We start from the raw sequence: 15,915 nt of genomic DNA, 5'->3' as shown, positions 1-15,915 counted from the left end.
GTTTTTTCTCACTAGTTTTTCTTCTCCAGACACCATATAAAAGCAGTGACACGAGACATGTCACTGGCGAATAACAGCCAAAAGCGACAAATTACATAAGCTAAATACCAATAATTTTTTTCTCTTTCTTTTCTTTTCTTTCTTTTTTCTTTTTATTGCTGATTTTTGCTAAAAAAAATCAGCACTACATGAGTCTTTATTGTAAGTATTTAAATAAATTAGTATCTTTTTTATTATTTAGGGTCGTAAATGATACATAAAATACGGCATTGAGACTGAGCTGCTCTCCAAGGTACTGAAACCCACTTCTCCTGTATACATGCGGTTTACGCGATAAATAATAATAATAATAATAATAATAAAAATAATAATAATAATAATAATAATAACAATAATAATAATAATAATTATTATTATTATTAGTAGTAGTAGTAAAAGTACTAGTATTCTAAAAATAATAAATGGGAACAATAAAGGATGATAATAAAAAAGTTTTAATAATAATATCTTTATTTTTTGAAGTACATGTGACAATGCATGCATGACATCTCAGTCTTCAGTACAAGCCACAGATGAATGATATATGCAGTTTTCTGAATTGCTTTCACAGTGAAGCGAAGCTTGTAACTATCTTTCGTTTACGTGTAAATATTTTAATCTCTAAGCTTTAGTTTGCATATGAGCGCATCGAGCAATTCAATAATGAAAATAATTCGTCCCACAAATCGCTCGACACAAGGTTTCAACGAGCCGTTGATCCCGCGATGATTGCGGGTTGGTTTGGAAACTTAACAGCAACGTGGTGCGACAGCAAGCAGCATCGGCTGAAGCAAATGGTGGACGGTAGGCAACCTGTTTTTTTGTACGATTAAACTACCAAGAAAAATACAATATATAATATATAAAATAACAAATATTGCAGCAGCGTGACTGATAATGCTGAAGCTTTTTGGTATTTACATGCGGTTTGTTTTGCATAGGTATTTATGTTATTTCGCTATATGCAATTTAAAATTTACGCATTCAATTTACGCACTGACTAAATATATTTGGACTAGCAAAATGTATGGATAAATATGTTCTACAAGTAATATATAAGGACTAATTTAATATTTAATATCATGCTCTCTCTATCACAGCTTGATTAGAAAATGTTGTATATGAGACTAAAAAGCAATATAGATGATGGTTATGAAGCATCATTGATTTTCTAGATTGCATTTCTTCTTTTCTCTCGAAAGTCCTACAACATCGTTTCACTCCATCTTTCGCAGGGCAGTGCACAGGACTGACATCTCACCTAGGAAGATTAAAAAAAAAAAAAAAAATCAATCTGTGATCCACTTGGAATTAAATTACTCCGACATCTGAATTTAATTATAAAATAAAAATGAGTAGAAATAACTACAAGCTAACCTAATGGAAACAAAGTATTAAATAATGCTAAAAACTATTTTACAGTGCTTATATGATCCGTAAACATTACTTGTGAGTGTACATGAACATATTAATTTTTACTTTTAGATAGTAAACAGTATTATCTGACTAGAATATACCTTTTCATTTCTTTGTAACCACAACAAAAAGTACATTTTTAGGTTACCTGATAATCACTTTTTACAGTGTACTTCCAAAATCCTTAATATAACTATCAAATCATATAGTTATATTCTGCTCATTCGGCTCATTCTCATTCTCATTTCTACTTTCAGCACGAGATTCTCCTATCTGATTTTTTTTCTTCTGAAAATCCTGATATTGCATTCTTAATTCTTGTATAATATAGGGAAAACTCAGTTTAAGTGGTACATAATACTGAAGACACACCGCTGATGTTGTCAGCCAGGTTCTTCAGCTGCTGTGTGTTATCCAGCACCTCAATTCTCTGTGTGTAGGCATTGTAGCGTACAGAGAAAGGTCTTGGAATGATGGAAGCAAATTTCCTAAAAAAAAAACCCATTAAAACACATAGATAACTGGAAAAAAATGCTGAGGGAAAGAACGATTTTGGAGATGGTTTAAATGCGCTCACTGTACCTGACTTTTTCTTTGGCGTCCTCGAAACTTTCAGCCACAAAGTAAACTGGCTGAAACTCTGTAATGGGATACTTCTGCTGGCAGGTCTTCTCTGGCTCGAAGGGCAGAAGTTTGGGCTTGTCCGTCAAACAGTACTGCAAGGCATCAGAATAACATCTTTTATTTTCCAGTCTGTTCTCCACTTTAGCCATGCTTTTGTGCATCAGTTTCACGTTTTTGTGTATCACTCCAGTAATAACACAATAAACTCAACTGTGCTGCTGAAAGCTCGCAGCAAAAAGCCAGTTTACTTTGTTGGGTTAGAGCACAGGGCATGAACCAGAAGGAAATATATTTTGAGAGGTACCACATACAGTACATACCTGCAGTTCGCCAAAAGATGAGAGCAGACCAGCACCGTAAGCCTTTACTTCATTTCCTTCCTTGCACAAACCAAATTCCACAGTGAACCAGTAGACCTGCAAAAAAAATAATATTACAATCATGCAGCCCTTCTAAGAGAGACAAACATACCTTGTGGTCTGATATAACATGGTCTCAGTTAAAATGTGTAAATTGATTCTTACTGTAACTTAAAGCTATACTCACTGTAGCCAGCTTCTCTATGAACTCATCAGGGGCGCCCAAAGAAGCAAGTCCAATTTCCTGATCAAGCAGAAAACATCATCATATTTGGATATTACGTCACTGATAAATGCACATTAGAGATTTAAAGTATGAAGCAGATGTTTTCTAGATACCTGCACAATACTACGGAAGCTTATTTCTGAATTTTAAATTTTTCTCACAATTGTGAATATATATATATCATAATTCATTAAAAAATGTCAGAATTGTGAGAATAAAAGTCAAAATTACACATGCATACCATAAATTTCACTTGTTTTGTTCAAACTAGGATTATATATATATATATATATATATATATATATATATATATATACATATATATATATATATATATATATATATATTATAACATAACATAACATAACATAACATATCATATCATATCATATTATATTTTAATATCAAACCTGTGAGAACTGGGCAAAGCCTGGGTCAGCAAACAGTGGGACATGGCCCAGTAGCTCATGACAGATGTCCCTGAGGAAACAAATCCACTTTTTTTTAATCATTTTTCACAGTTATGACATATATTTCAAACAAAGCGGTAACATGGTTTTGGTCTGAATACTCACGGTTCAGGTGTGTACATGGGTTTGGAGCTATGGCGAATGTACTGTGTCGAGTGAAACACTCGGAAGGCGAGACCAGCTAAGAAGTCACGCGAGGAGAGCAGACCGGCCACAGGACGCAGACGGAAACCTGTGCATGCTGAGAGATCAAGGAAGTGTGAAAAATGTAGTGTAGAAGTTTCCTTTTCTTTATTACACACTAAACCTTTCGTTTTTCTTCCCTGTCACCTGACTGTGTATTTATTTAAGCAGCTCTACTGGAGAACACTCTTACTCTGCAGGTAGTGTGAGATGTCCTCTAGCTGCGGGATGTTGTCCTCATGGTACCCACAGTACTTCTCCAGAAGTGGAAAAACACGGTTGTGTTCATGACAGGCATGCGTTGCGTACAGAGTCTTCAGCTCTCTGAAAACTGTTCCCCATGTGGCCTTCTCTTCAGCGGTATATTCCACACGTGGAATAACCTGTCCACTAAAAGAGGAGGGAGATTTGTCTCATTTTATCTCAGGAGGGAGGTTAAGCTCATTTTTAGGAGACAATGTGTTCAAATACATTTGTCCAAACAGTATACAACAAACCTAACAATCTTTATTTTGAGAATATTTTTTTCTTGAAAAACATGTTTGTGCTAAATTTTTTAAAAATAAATTCCACTGTGATATTTTGTTTTCTAACACAAAGAAATTTAGACTACCTGTCAAGATGTTTACAAGGTTCTTTTTTGTAAAGAAGACACACTGAAGACACACTGGACTTCTTAACTATGTCATATCAGTGATGAGTTGTGTTATTATTGATGGAGCGTGTATGCAAATGTGAGCTTCCTCAGGGGGCATAGCATTCAGTGCTCCTGCCCTTTGTAGTGGCCGTGTGAATAATGCATCTCACTTATGATGACAAAGCTCCCAGCACTCCGGACTGTGCTGGGACCCTGCAATTTAACCCTTTTGTTAGGCAGCAGGAGTAATTTTCCCTAGACTGCACAACAAAACAACAGGGAAAGTGCTAGAGTTGGGGATGGTCCCTGTAGCCCATGGGAAAGTTGGGGAGAAAGAGCAAACACCGAGGGCAATAGTTACTGTCTGTAGTTGTAGGCAATGTCAGCAAATTCCTTTCTTCTGGCACGGTACATGGGGTCAGTAAAGCCCTGTGAATGACAGCAATGTTAGAGTGGGAAAGAAAGTGGATCTACAGCTAGTTCTGATCTCTCAGCAGCCTTTGACAGTATTTCTCAGTCTCATCAAGGAGACTCGTTCAAATCAAGCCTTTGTAGAGTGTTTGCTGCTCATGATGAATGCATTTCAGTTTAATAACGGCTGGAAAGGGCAATTATTTATAATTACAGGGGCTCAATTAAAGTGCTGACATCAATTTCATGCACACACATGCATTTGAAATAAAAATGAAGAAGTTTCCTCTCACTCTCACTCTTTTCTCTGATCATACAGACAGTCACTTCAAACACACACACACACACACAATGTCTTACAGGATGGTCTGAATCCAGCTCGGACCCATAACTGAGAATCTGATTGGCAAAACGGTCCAAGTCCTGGATGTCATTTGGGAACCATGGAACTTTGGATGAGAGGGAAAGAAGTAAGAATGTGGTTAATGACTGAATAATATATTATATAATCAATGCAATTTATATTCTGTTGACAAAATATTTGGCATGGTTTGTCTATCCTTGAGAAAAAAACATACATAAAATAAAAGAAATAAAAATATCTAAACATAAATAGTATATGGAACACAATGCTTCCAGACACTTCATTGCTATTTAATTTAATGTAAATGTACTATAGATCAAATTTATATGAAATACAATTTGTGTTTTTTGACCATTTAAGTAGGACTAAAGTATATCTTTATATGTAACTTCAGAATGACTTCTATTGAGTTTGAAATATGGTTAATGTGTACTAATGAATGTACTGACAAGCATTTATGCTAAGCTAAAATACACTTAATTAAAATATATGTAATTTATATGCAATCTTTTTTTAAACTGAATGGCGTGTTTTTAAATGCATTTATAATTGCACATGTAAATAAGAAGAAGCAATTTAGTACATTTAAAATATTTCAAATATTAACTTGAAATTTAATTCTGAATAACACGCTACAGTTAAAATTATCAAGTAAGCTAATTTACATTATGCTAGTCAGCACTTTAAATAAGTGTACTTTTTTAAGTAAAATGTAAAATTTAAATATATGCATTTAGCAGACGCGACTTACAGTGCATTCAGGCTATCAATTTTTACCAATCATGTGTTCCCAGGGAATTGAACCCCCAAACTTGCGCTTGATATCGCAATACTCTACCAATTAAGCTACAGGAACACTTCAAAAGCGCATGACAAATTATTTTAAAAGTACTTAGAAGTAAAACTTTTATTTCTAACATTATTATTATTACAAAACACACATTTCAAAAGTATAGTTAAGTGTGTTAAATATTTATTTATGAAAGTATTATCTCTTTATGTACAATTAAGTGACCTTTTATTTCAATAATATGACATTATCTGATTACAATTAAGTGCACTTATTTTAAAAGGGTATAGTAATGCATGTACAATGGAAATCTATGGGGCAAGGCAAGACTTTTATAGACAACTTTACAACTCATATAATACATTTCTTAATAAAATAAATTATATAAGTGCTTTAAAAAAACAAAATTGCTTGACCCTATAGAGTTTCCTGATTTAGATTTGAACGAGATCTATAGTGTTTCCAATCTCTTTATTGAATAGAAAGTAAAGTACTAAATTCCAAATATGTGAACTGTGTAATATCGAATACTGTGGTCGGTAACGTTGGCATTGACAGTGATGGATGACACAGTAGTAAACTGAAAGCATTGTGAGGCAAATGAGCCAGAGGGTGACAACGCAGCCCAGGCTATGAGGCTAAACCTTACTCTACATCAGCTAGATTTATGACAGTTAAACTCTTTGGGGCTCCAGTCATTGGTACGAGCCTGAGGCTGTCTGAACAAAAGGCTAAGAACTGGAGACCCTGACTGGCTTTCCTCATCAGCCATAAATATCCATAAATGTCCCCTGCTCTGTGTTTTCTTATTGTACAACTGGGGAAATTGTTGGACTGCCTTTGTATTGAACTTTGACCCCCACCCTGCTGAAACTGACCTTTGAATAGAAACAAGACATTTCAGTCCATCTCTACGAGTCTGTTTGTCCTCAAAAACTAAACTAATGCGTTTCTGGAAACAACCATAAGAGAGGCTGAGAGCAAGGGTCTTTGTCATCCATCTCCGCAATGACATATATGAACGATTACAGCATGTGTTCTATTTCTGTTCATCATATTCTTTAATATCCTAATCTCGCTCTCTTGGTGTATTTCTGTCTGACCTTGAAATGTGGTAACAGTTTTATTTCTTTTCTCATGAGTTCTCCACCGGACATTTGCCCTGTGCCTCACCTGTGTCCTTCTGTTTGTTGCGAGATAGCTCATGAACTTGGCCAGTGATTTGCGTGCGCAGACCGTCAACAACCTCGTCCAGAGCCTTAGAAGAGGCTTGATCCACACTGATGAAGAACTCGTATTCTTCTTTGTTGTTGCGTGATGGACGGGACTCAATGTGGGTCAGATTAATGCCTTTCTCCTGCAAAGTACATACATGTACATAATGCTGCAATATATTACATAACTTACAATAATTAAACAATATATATTACAAGATATTTATGTATTAGTAATATTTATATAATGGATTTCTTAAGTTGCTATGCTCTCTCTCTCTCTCTCTGTCTATACACACACACACATTCACACACACACATATATATATATATATATATATATATATATATATATATATATATATATATATATATATATATATATATATATATATATATATACTGTATATAAAAGAGAGAAAATTTATTTGTTTTTTCATAATATAGGTATCTATATCTATATCTTGAACATATTGACAATCTGACAATCATTTATATATTGATCATCTGACAATCATATTTTAATTTGCTTAATACACCCAGCATTAGTTTGGTATTTAGATATAGTTTATATGCATATAGTGAATAAACACAAGGTTGCACTCCAAGCCAATCCATCTAACATAAAAACAAATTCAATATACAACTCTGTGGAGAAAGTTTTAAGGTTGTCCAGCTGCATTCTAAACTGAGTATTTCAATTATGGTTCTAATTATGTATCAGGGTTTCTGTACCCTGACCACTTTAATAAAAAAGGTTTTACGATAAATTAAAAAGATGTGTAAGATGTACCGCAAACATGAATGATTAGACTCACATGTGCAGCTTTTCTCCAGCCAATAGGAGAGTGGGTGTTTTTTCGCATAATTAAGTTTAACTGCAGTGTTCAAGCCAAAACCTTTTTTGTATTTATGTGTTTTTTTTAAACACAGAGAGGGAGGACACCCATTGCTATCTGCTATAGGCCTGTAGAGAAGGCGGATAGGTTTTACAATGCCTTGGACCTTCTTTGGTACTTTTTCGACATTTCCCCTCCATGTGGTAATGATTGAGTCCATATGAATCTGCATCCTTTGACACTCAAAAAACAACACAGCAGAGAATTACTGCGTTTTTGTTTCGCAGTCCTGGATTATTTAAATTGCGTTCAGTCACAACATTCGTTGTTTCCAAATTTAAGATCAAGTGTCTGCATATTTTATATAATATGTATAATTTGCAATTATATGTTTTAAATTGCCCTAAAAAAAATCTAATATCTAAAGATACTATGCATATTAATTAGTGGTATTATATTAATTAATTGCTTTATATTAATAATTAATTCATTTAAAGTTCTATTTAAATTGTTGGAGCTGCATAGTTAATTCAGAATAATATACCCATTATTCATAATAAATATAATCAGTCGTTATAGTTGTTTTCAGTCTTTCGTAAAGCATCCTTTTCCCTAATAACAAACATTCAGTGTGGGCTGTAAGAGATTGTATTTGTATTAGGTCAAAATAAAGCTGGAAAATGTGTGCGGGGTATCCGCGGTGAAGGGTGGAGTAAGGGGCGTTTTAAAGGGGGTGGAGTAGGATGACATTAATGACTTGCAGAAAAGCACCGGAGAAGAATTTAGGATCATTAGTATGGATGCAGGATTTCAGGAAAGCACAACATATATTAGTATGCAACCCGTCGTGCTTGTGTAATCAGTGAATGAAACCCGTCGTCTACTTGGGAGAACGTTTCATTGCACGTAGGCAGTAGAAAAGTCAACATCCCAAAACAAAATATACTGAACTTTGATACAAGAACTTTGTAGATGATTCGAGAAATCTTGGCATTACTACAAGACATGTCTATAATGTCCTGTTATCTCAAAACACAGTTCTGGTTGATGTTATTGATTGACACGATGTTGTGTTTCCAGTGGCCTAAAGCTTTGTCTCTGCTTTTCATTGCTTTTTTATTTTATTTATATTTACTGAATTTATACCAGAACGTATATTATGCAAAATAAAACTTGAGGTTCAGTAAGATGCATTTAAAAAATTTAACTGTTTTCAATTTTAATACATTTTAAAATTTTATTTTTAAAGCTGTTTTTTTTTTATCAGTCATTATATTCTTCAGTGTCACATGATTCTTAAAAAATGTATAATATGCTGATTACTTAATTTTTCTTTAAATAATTTAATGCATCCTTGCTAAATAAAAGTACACACATCTTTCTTTTCCCCCCCTTGAAGCTCTCTTTCCCGAGGTATTATTTTTCAGCATTCATGTCTCAGAATAAATAAATACACCATGTTTTTATAAGTGACAGAAGCTTTCATTTGCAATTTATTTATTTTTTATTTTTATTTTTTTGTGGCACAAAATCACCATTTAAGACAAGTTCAGTGATTTTCAACCAGCTTTGTGTTGCAACAATGCTGGTAGTATATGTATATGAAAAATGTGTACTCTTTCTCAACATTACTAAATGCGTCATCCAGCAAACTTCATTGAAGTTACATCATGTGCACAGTATTACCTAATACCCTGCAAATACAAATATAGTCCTGTTTTGCATTTCTACAAACCTACCACTATCATCTGCTGTCCTTGACCCTCATGTTTTGGCTTTAGATAAATGCAAGTGTATATTAGAGAGAGAGAAAGAGTGAGAGACAAAAATAAACAGACATACAACCATACAAAAAGAGTGTGAAAAGGGACAAATGATAGAATGCAAATGTTTTGTGTCCAGACACTAACCTCAAAGAGTCTTAGAGCTTTTACAAGTGCGCCAACTTCCTGCTTCAAAGAGAAGATGCAGGACACCACTCCTGTTTTGTTTAATGGTTCTTCCAGGTAGGATGAGGTCAGAGAGCCCTGTTAAACGAACAAATGTCAAGACACTCACACAGTTGCACTCATCGTCGTCAACACGCATCAAATGAGGGCAGAACTGTCATTTAAAATTACATTTTCATTGCTTTGCACTTTTTATTTAATTAGTGTCCATTTTTAATTCTTTGAAATGGTTTTTATGGTATTTGTCTGTTACACATTAGCAAAACTAAACATCTGATAAGTAACTTTCGGAAGTTAATTTAAATATGAATGCCCATAAATCCCAAAATGGTCATATATTGCTTCAAACTGAATAGTGTCAGCAGGTTTGTGTAGGTTTAGGCCTCTGATAAATATCATTATCTTAGTATGAAAACTTTTGCAAGACCTTAAAGTAGCTTCAAAAAAATCTGTGTGTGACTGAGCATAAGGACTTCAAAACTCATGACTAAAGTCACACTCACATTCCTGTGAACCCACATTCCTGTGAATCAGGTGCCAGTGACATAACTTTCACCCCTACTTTTCCATAATACTTAAAAAAAAAAAAAAAAACAGCGAAAAAAAAAAAAACATTCCGCAATTATTGTATTATTGACCACTTAGACATCGTTAGTTAAACATTTCTGATTGCATACAGTAAATATAGGTCTAACAAATGATATAACTGGAGTCTTTCAGTTGATGCTATAGCTAGTATGTTGATCCTCGTTTTGTGGTCTGGAGAGAAATTTCCAGTCAGGTTTAACAATAATAAGAATGAGCTGGATTGTCATTGAACAATTGCAGGTTCACACAAAATTGTAACTTTGACTTTTCTGCATTACATAATCAATTCTACTTTACACCCTAGTCTGGGTAAAGAATGTCTTTACTCTTGTCATCTAGTGTTGGGTCAAATTCTATAAAATATTTTAAAATAATCTAAACTGTTTTACTAATAAAATCACATTATATATATATATATATATATATATATACAGAAAAACATTTAAAATTGAGAATAATTCACCTTTCTCTCCAGATTCCCGTTCATCTGTCTGAAACCTGCGTCCATTCTTGCTTCAGTTCTCTTGCGATTTGTTGAATGCTTGTGTGCACTTTGTGTTGTCCATCCAAAACTCCAGTCGTTTAAAAGCACCTCGTGACACCACACCCCCTGAACGGCCCGTGTGGGTGTCACGCGACGAGACGCCCTTAACCTCTGGGATATCTGGTTTGTGTTGTCAAGAGGGGGAAAGAGTTTGCGGGGGGGTATTTGGTTGAAGATGGAGGAGTTCAAATTCAGCATTTCGTAACGATTACTTCGCTGTTTTGTTTTTTCTACTTTATACAATATTTTTGTTAGTAGATTAATTTTTTTTTTTTTTTAAGTAAAAGGGATTGAGTGTTCAAGATTGGAAAAACAGATGCAGGATCCCGTTATAAATAATAATCTCTTAACTATACGTTTATGACCACAGGATGGCGCCAAACACTGATACACTGATTTACTGTAATAGAGAGGTGTACTTTTAAGATTATTTTTATTTACATTATTTCCCCTTGCGTAATCTGTTGAGATTTGTCTCGCGGGGCGCAAAATGCGCGCCTCTGCCACAGTTAGCTAACCGTTAATTAGGTCAAATCATTTCCAAACAAACACTAACATTTTGTTATTTCAGCACGTTTTGTTTGTCGTCAGGTACAAATAAGTTTCTTACTTTCTAATTTAACTTTTGTGTTTAACGAAACGTTATTCAAACACCAGCGAAGTGTAGTCCTACAACTTTGCTTTTAATTTTGACGAACTTTGTGTGGTTCAAGTCTTAATTAGGAGGACTAACACATTTGAAAAGGTTATTAACATAAAACCGACAAGTTATAGCCTGCATTTAGCTCATAGACTCAGCAAATGTAATCATCAAACCCATTTTTTTCATTTGTGTCAAGTTAATGTATTGACACCAGTGCAACACACATTTACAAACCATTCGTGACTTCACCACTAGGTGGCAGTTGGTGTCTATACATTATTAATTATTAAACATCTATTGCGTTAGCTCCACTGTCCAAAAACATTTTTTTCTTTAATGCATTGGACAAAGGCACACCATTTAAATTGCTATAGATAAGTAGGACAACAGTAAACGTACAAAAATCCCATAAACTGAAGAGAGAGAAAAAACGCAATTCATTTAATTAATATTAGCCTACTGAAATGGCTTTACTTTGACATTAGATTACTTTGTGATCACTGGATATGATATGACAATATTGAACATGGATGTCTATTTACACAGGGAGTATAGGCCCATGACCAAACCTCTATGTGATCTATGAAGAGCTGAAGTCTTATCAAAGTGCATAACAGCAAAGACTCGTCTCTGAACATGGACACCATTCCCCTTAACGCCTGCAGATGTTTTCAGGGAAGTTTAGGATAAAGTAGACTCCCCCTGTATCAAAATATTAACACAAACACAGACCGAGGCATAGTGGCTAACTATGTAGGCTATTCAAACTAAATAAAATGAATCAACAGATTTACACAAATTATGTGTAAATATAGAAATTGTGTTTTATATACTATATATGTGCAGTAAATGTATGTTTGTAGCACAAATTGTCTTGTACTGTTACTGCATGATTGCAGTGGATCGCGCGCCTTAGGCTTTCACTCACTTCTATGCTCGTGCACGACGTAAAAGTATAAGTTTACGCAGTTAAGGAATCATCGGTGTTCGGTTCATCAATTAACATGATCTGCTCATCTGCGCAAACGCGCTCTCATCAACTAGCGTTCAGAAACAGCAGTGCATAAACGCCAGACACCTGCTTTCGAAAGCTCACCGATTAATAGTCATTGAATTGATCAAAACAACAACAACTAAAAACGTTTACAATGTAGTTTTAACAGCTAACGAACTGAAACATGTCATGCCAAATATGCCATTTTAATTATTGCAATCAGGAATGACTGGAACCTTCCCTCAGCAAAAAGAAAAAGAGCTTACACAACGCTAATTGGACTCTGCAAATGCTGACAGAGCACGGTGGATATGTTTCAGGGAGTCCCAGGCGGAGTGAATAGAACCCACGCTTCTTTTCTAAACACCCTCGCTGCGCTAAAAGAGGAGAAGGGGGGAAAGAAAGAGGGAGTGCTTGAGTGTTGGCCCGATCTTGAATGCTTCAGCCAACCAAGAGAAATTACACAATTTATTGCCCACCTCCCTCTCCACTCCACATGCATAGCGCGCGCACACAAAACTTGCGCAGGCAAAGTCATTCAAACAAAGTTGGTTGAAACCAATGCCATTATCGTGCGCTATGAAAGAGGCGAATTTCATCGAGAGAAATACGTAGAGTAAATAAGGTGTCAGGAGCTTTTCTTAATGCGTTCCGCCTTTCCAGCTGTGATGATTTCTAATAATGACTGGGCAAATTCATCTCGCCCGGACAAAGATTCCCTATATGGAACTATATTATATGGCTGTAACACGTTAACAGTATAACAGTTGTGACAAGTGTTAATTAATTACCAAACTACACCTGAATCCAATGAAAGCAAAGTGCCTTGAATGAGTTTATTTACCTTTGAATGGATTCGTCTTAACCACAATAGCGGCTGCAAATTACTTGCTATTTGCATCTGATCTGATTTATTTGATACGATGATGTTCGACGTTTTAAAAAGCTTATGTTGCAGGGGCATGTTGTCACAAACAAACTGTTTTGATTTGAAACACTCAAAACCCTCTGTCCTCAAAACTACACCTCTTTTTTCATAGATGCCAAGTTGGGGAAAGTTGTCATGTTTTAAATATTAGCAATGACGTTATTGGTTGGCAAACAGTGGTTAGATATTTAATCTTATTTTTTTTTATTTCTATTAATTGTTTTGCGTTTATTAACTCTTTTGTTTTTTTGTTTTTTTTCAATTAATGCTGTTTAATGGCAGATTTAGGCTAATTTTGAAAACTAGTCTTCTGTATTCATGACACTGCCATTTTCATAAACACCTAACATTTGAATAAATAAATTATATATATATATATATATATATATATATATATATATATATATATATATATATATATATATATATATATATATATATATATATACATACCTGCAAATACAGTCAACGTGCATCATTCTTATATTTTAGCTATTCAAGTTTTTTCCGCGTTTTAAAATGATTAATCTCAAGATTAATTACTCGTTACATTTTACAAGGTCACAGGATGCCTTTAATGCGGCTCGAAGTTGAATGTGTGCGTGTGTTTGTTCTCCGACAAACACTTGTCATAACCGAAAAACACCTCTAGTCATTCTTTACGAGAAGTTGTTTACTCAGTGGCTGGAGCGGCACGCGCCCGGCGTACGCAAAGCAAGCGCATCTCAGGGGGCGTGGTCACGGGGGACGCGCGGCGGGCCGCCGGCGTATTGAAAAGGCCACGCTGTTTCCATCTCACAACTCAGAACAGGTCGAGAGTCCGGAGCAGCCCTGCCCATTGAAGCCACACGTGAACGCCACGAGCAAGACGCACGGCCACTGGGCATTCCAAAGAAAACGTTTGTGCGTTTCCTCCGCGAAATGAACATCACTGCCAAGATGGAAATAAGCGTAAACCAGCAGCAGTTCATGCCACCTGCTTGCTTTTTTGCCTCTCAGAGCATCCAACTCAGTCCGACCGACAGCCAGTGCAGCACCAAGTCCGTGTCGAAGCAGGCAAAGAGGCAGCTCTCATCCGCTCCGGAGCTGCTCCGGTGCAAAAGGAGACTCAACTTCGCCGGCTTCGGGTACAGTTTGCCCCAGCAGCAGCCGCACGCGGTGGCCAGGCGAAACGAGAGAGAACGCAACCGGGTAAAGCTGGTGAACAACGGCTTTGCTACTCTCCGCGAACACGTTCCCAACGGAGCGGCGAACAAGAAGATGAGCAAAGTGGAGACGCTGCGCTCGGCTGTGGAGTACATTCGCGCGCTCCAGCAATTATTAGACGAGCATGACGCAGTAAGCGCGGCGTTCCAGTCGGGCGTCCTGTCACCCACCATCTCCCAAAACTACTCTAATGACATGAACTCTATGGCCGGTTCGCCCGTGTCCTCTTACTCCTCAGATGAGGGCTCATACGACCCTCTGAGTCCTGAAGAACAAGAGCTCCTGGACTTCACCAATTGGTTTTGAACGTCCATGAAAGGTCCGTATGAAATAAATTAACCTTTCCTTCTGCTATAATTGTGGTTTCACGATTTTGTTGTTCATGCAAGATACTCACCAAGTCCCGTTCTCTTTCTAGGAAATACCTAAAAATCGCAGTACTCGCTTGGGAGGCAATCGGATGTCCTCCAAGAACACAAAGCTCTGCGTTTGCGCTGCAGTCCGGTGCGGATAGACTCGGATCCACACCCAGAGATGGCCCATACAAACTGGCAAACCAGGGGTCCCGAGTGTCATAGAGCCAGTGGACTAAAAGGGAAGAGCGGGAGTCCAGTCCTTCCAGCGCATTCGCCCAAGAAAACAATTTTTAATATGACAACAATAAGCAGACGTTGTTCTATATCTATGCTAATGTAATCAAAGAAGGTTTGCCCTGATAGACCCCTCTCACAACTCTATTATGCTTCCAACTTGGCGACTTTTAATATATGAAGTTCTATTTGTATAAAACGTTGTTTTTAAATATATTAAGCTATTTTTGTATGTAAGAGATTTATAGATGTTTTTGTACACATTCATTTTAATATGTATCTATTTTTGACATATAGCCTGCCGTAAATTGCTCATTACCTCTCGCCTATTCAGACTTAGTCTCAAATGCATCGCAGCTGGCAATTCCCTTTACATATGTGGAGGTTTTAGAGGAGTTAAAGTTTCAACACCAACGTGTCTTATTTAATAATAACTGCAATGGTAATAGGTTTGGAGTGATCAAATGTTATGCAGCTATTGCCCAAACGGAGGTGTTTTGTCTCCCCACACTGCCTGTTCCACTTTGCCTTCACAATGCTGGGTTTTGCATCTCAGAAAATAAGAATATGCCTTATCTCCATATTTTCTACAGTTTAGTCTCATAATAAAAGTTTCTAAAAGAAACGTTTTCTTGAGTTTGTTTTATGTATTGAAGCCTTTTATCTTCATGGTTACTGAAAGCCATTCTAAGTGTAGATCTTAATGGGCAACAAAAGTGATAAGCAAGCCTGCTAACCCTCGGCAGTCTGCCTGTTGTCAGGCAGGAGGAGACGTGACCAGAATACTGGACCGTTACACAGACTGCGCTCATAATGAATGCCAATTTGGAGAAGACAGCACTTTTGGAAAATAAGCATATTGTTTGCTCACCCTTCTCACATTTTTGTGGGTGAGTATGGC

The 15,915-nt window shown here is 36.2% G+C and overlaps 2 protein-coding genes across 2 annotated transcripts; one reads left to right on the top strand and one right to left on the bottom strand.

Annotated features, from left to right (window-relative positions):
* Window positions 1-492: 492 nt before the first annotated feature.
* On the bottom strand, window positions 493-10,735 carry LOC127974872 (phenylalanine-4-hydroxylase-like). The gene is made up of 13 exons (XM_052578438.1): window positions 10,573-10,735; window positions 9,483-9,599; window positions 6,693-6,876; window positions 4,726-4,814; window positions 4,316-4,383; window positions 3,511-3,707; window positions 3,240-3,375; window positions 3,075-3,144; window positions 2,626-2,682; window positions 2,400-2,495; window positions 2,038-2,171; window positions 1,828-1,943; window positions 493-1,300 (listed from the first exon to the last, which is right to left on the bottom strand). The coding sequence occupies exons 1-13, from the start codon at window positions 10,615-10,617 to the stop codon at window positions 1,257-1,259; spliced, it is 1,353 nt and encodes a 450-aa protein (XP_052434398.1). The 5' UTR covers window positions 10,618-10,735; the 3' UTR covers window positions 493-1,256.
* A 3,256-nt stretch (window positions 10,736-13,991) lies between these two features.
* On the top strand, window positions 13,992-15,629 carry LOC127970292 (achaete-scute homolog 1a-like). The gene is made up of 2 exons (XM_052572777.1): window positions 13,992-14,743; window positions 14,843-15,629. The coding sequence occupies exon 1, from the start codon at window positions 14,140-14,142 to the stop codon at window positions 14,728-14,730; it is 591 nt and encodes a 196-aa protein (XP_052428737.1). The 5' UTR covers window positions 13,992-14,139; the 3' UTR covers window positions 14,731-14,743; window positions 14,843-15,629.
* The last annotated feature ends 286 nt before the right edge of the window (window positions 15,630-15,915 follow it).

This window comes from Carassius gibelio, chromosome A4 (assembly GCF_023724105.1).
Source record: "Carassius gibelio isolate Cgi1373 ecotype wild population from Czech Republic chromosome A4, carGib1.2-hapl.c, whole genome shotgun sequence".
In the NCBI taxonomy this organism is placed as follows: Eukaryota; Metazoa; Chordata; class Actinopteri; order Cypriniformes; family Cyprinidae; genus Carassius; species Carassius gibelio.
The sequence above is the reverse complement of the archived record's forward strand: the minus strand, read 5'-3'. Positions and strand labels throughout refer to the sequence as shown.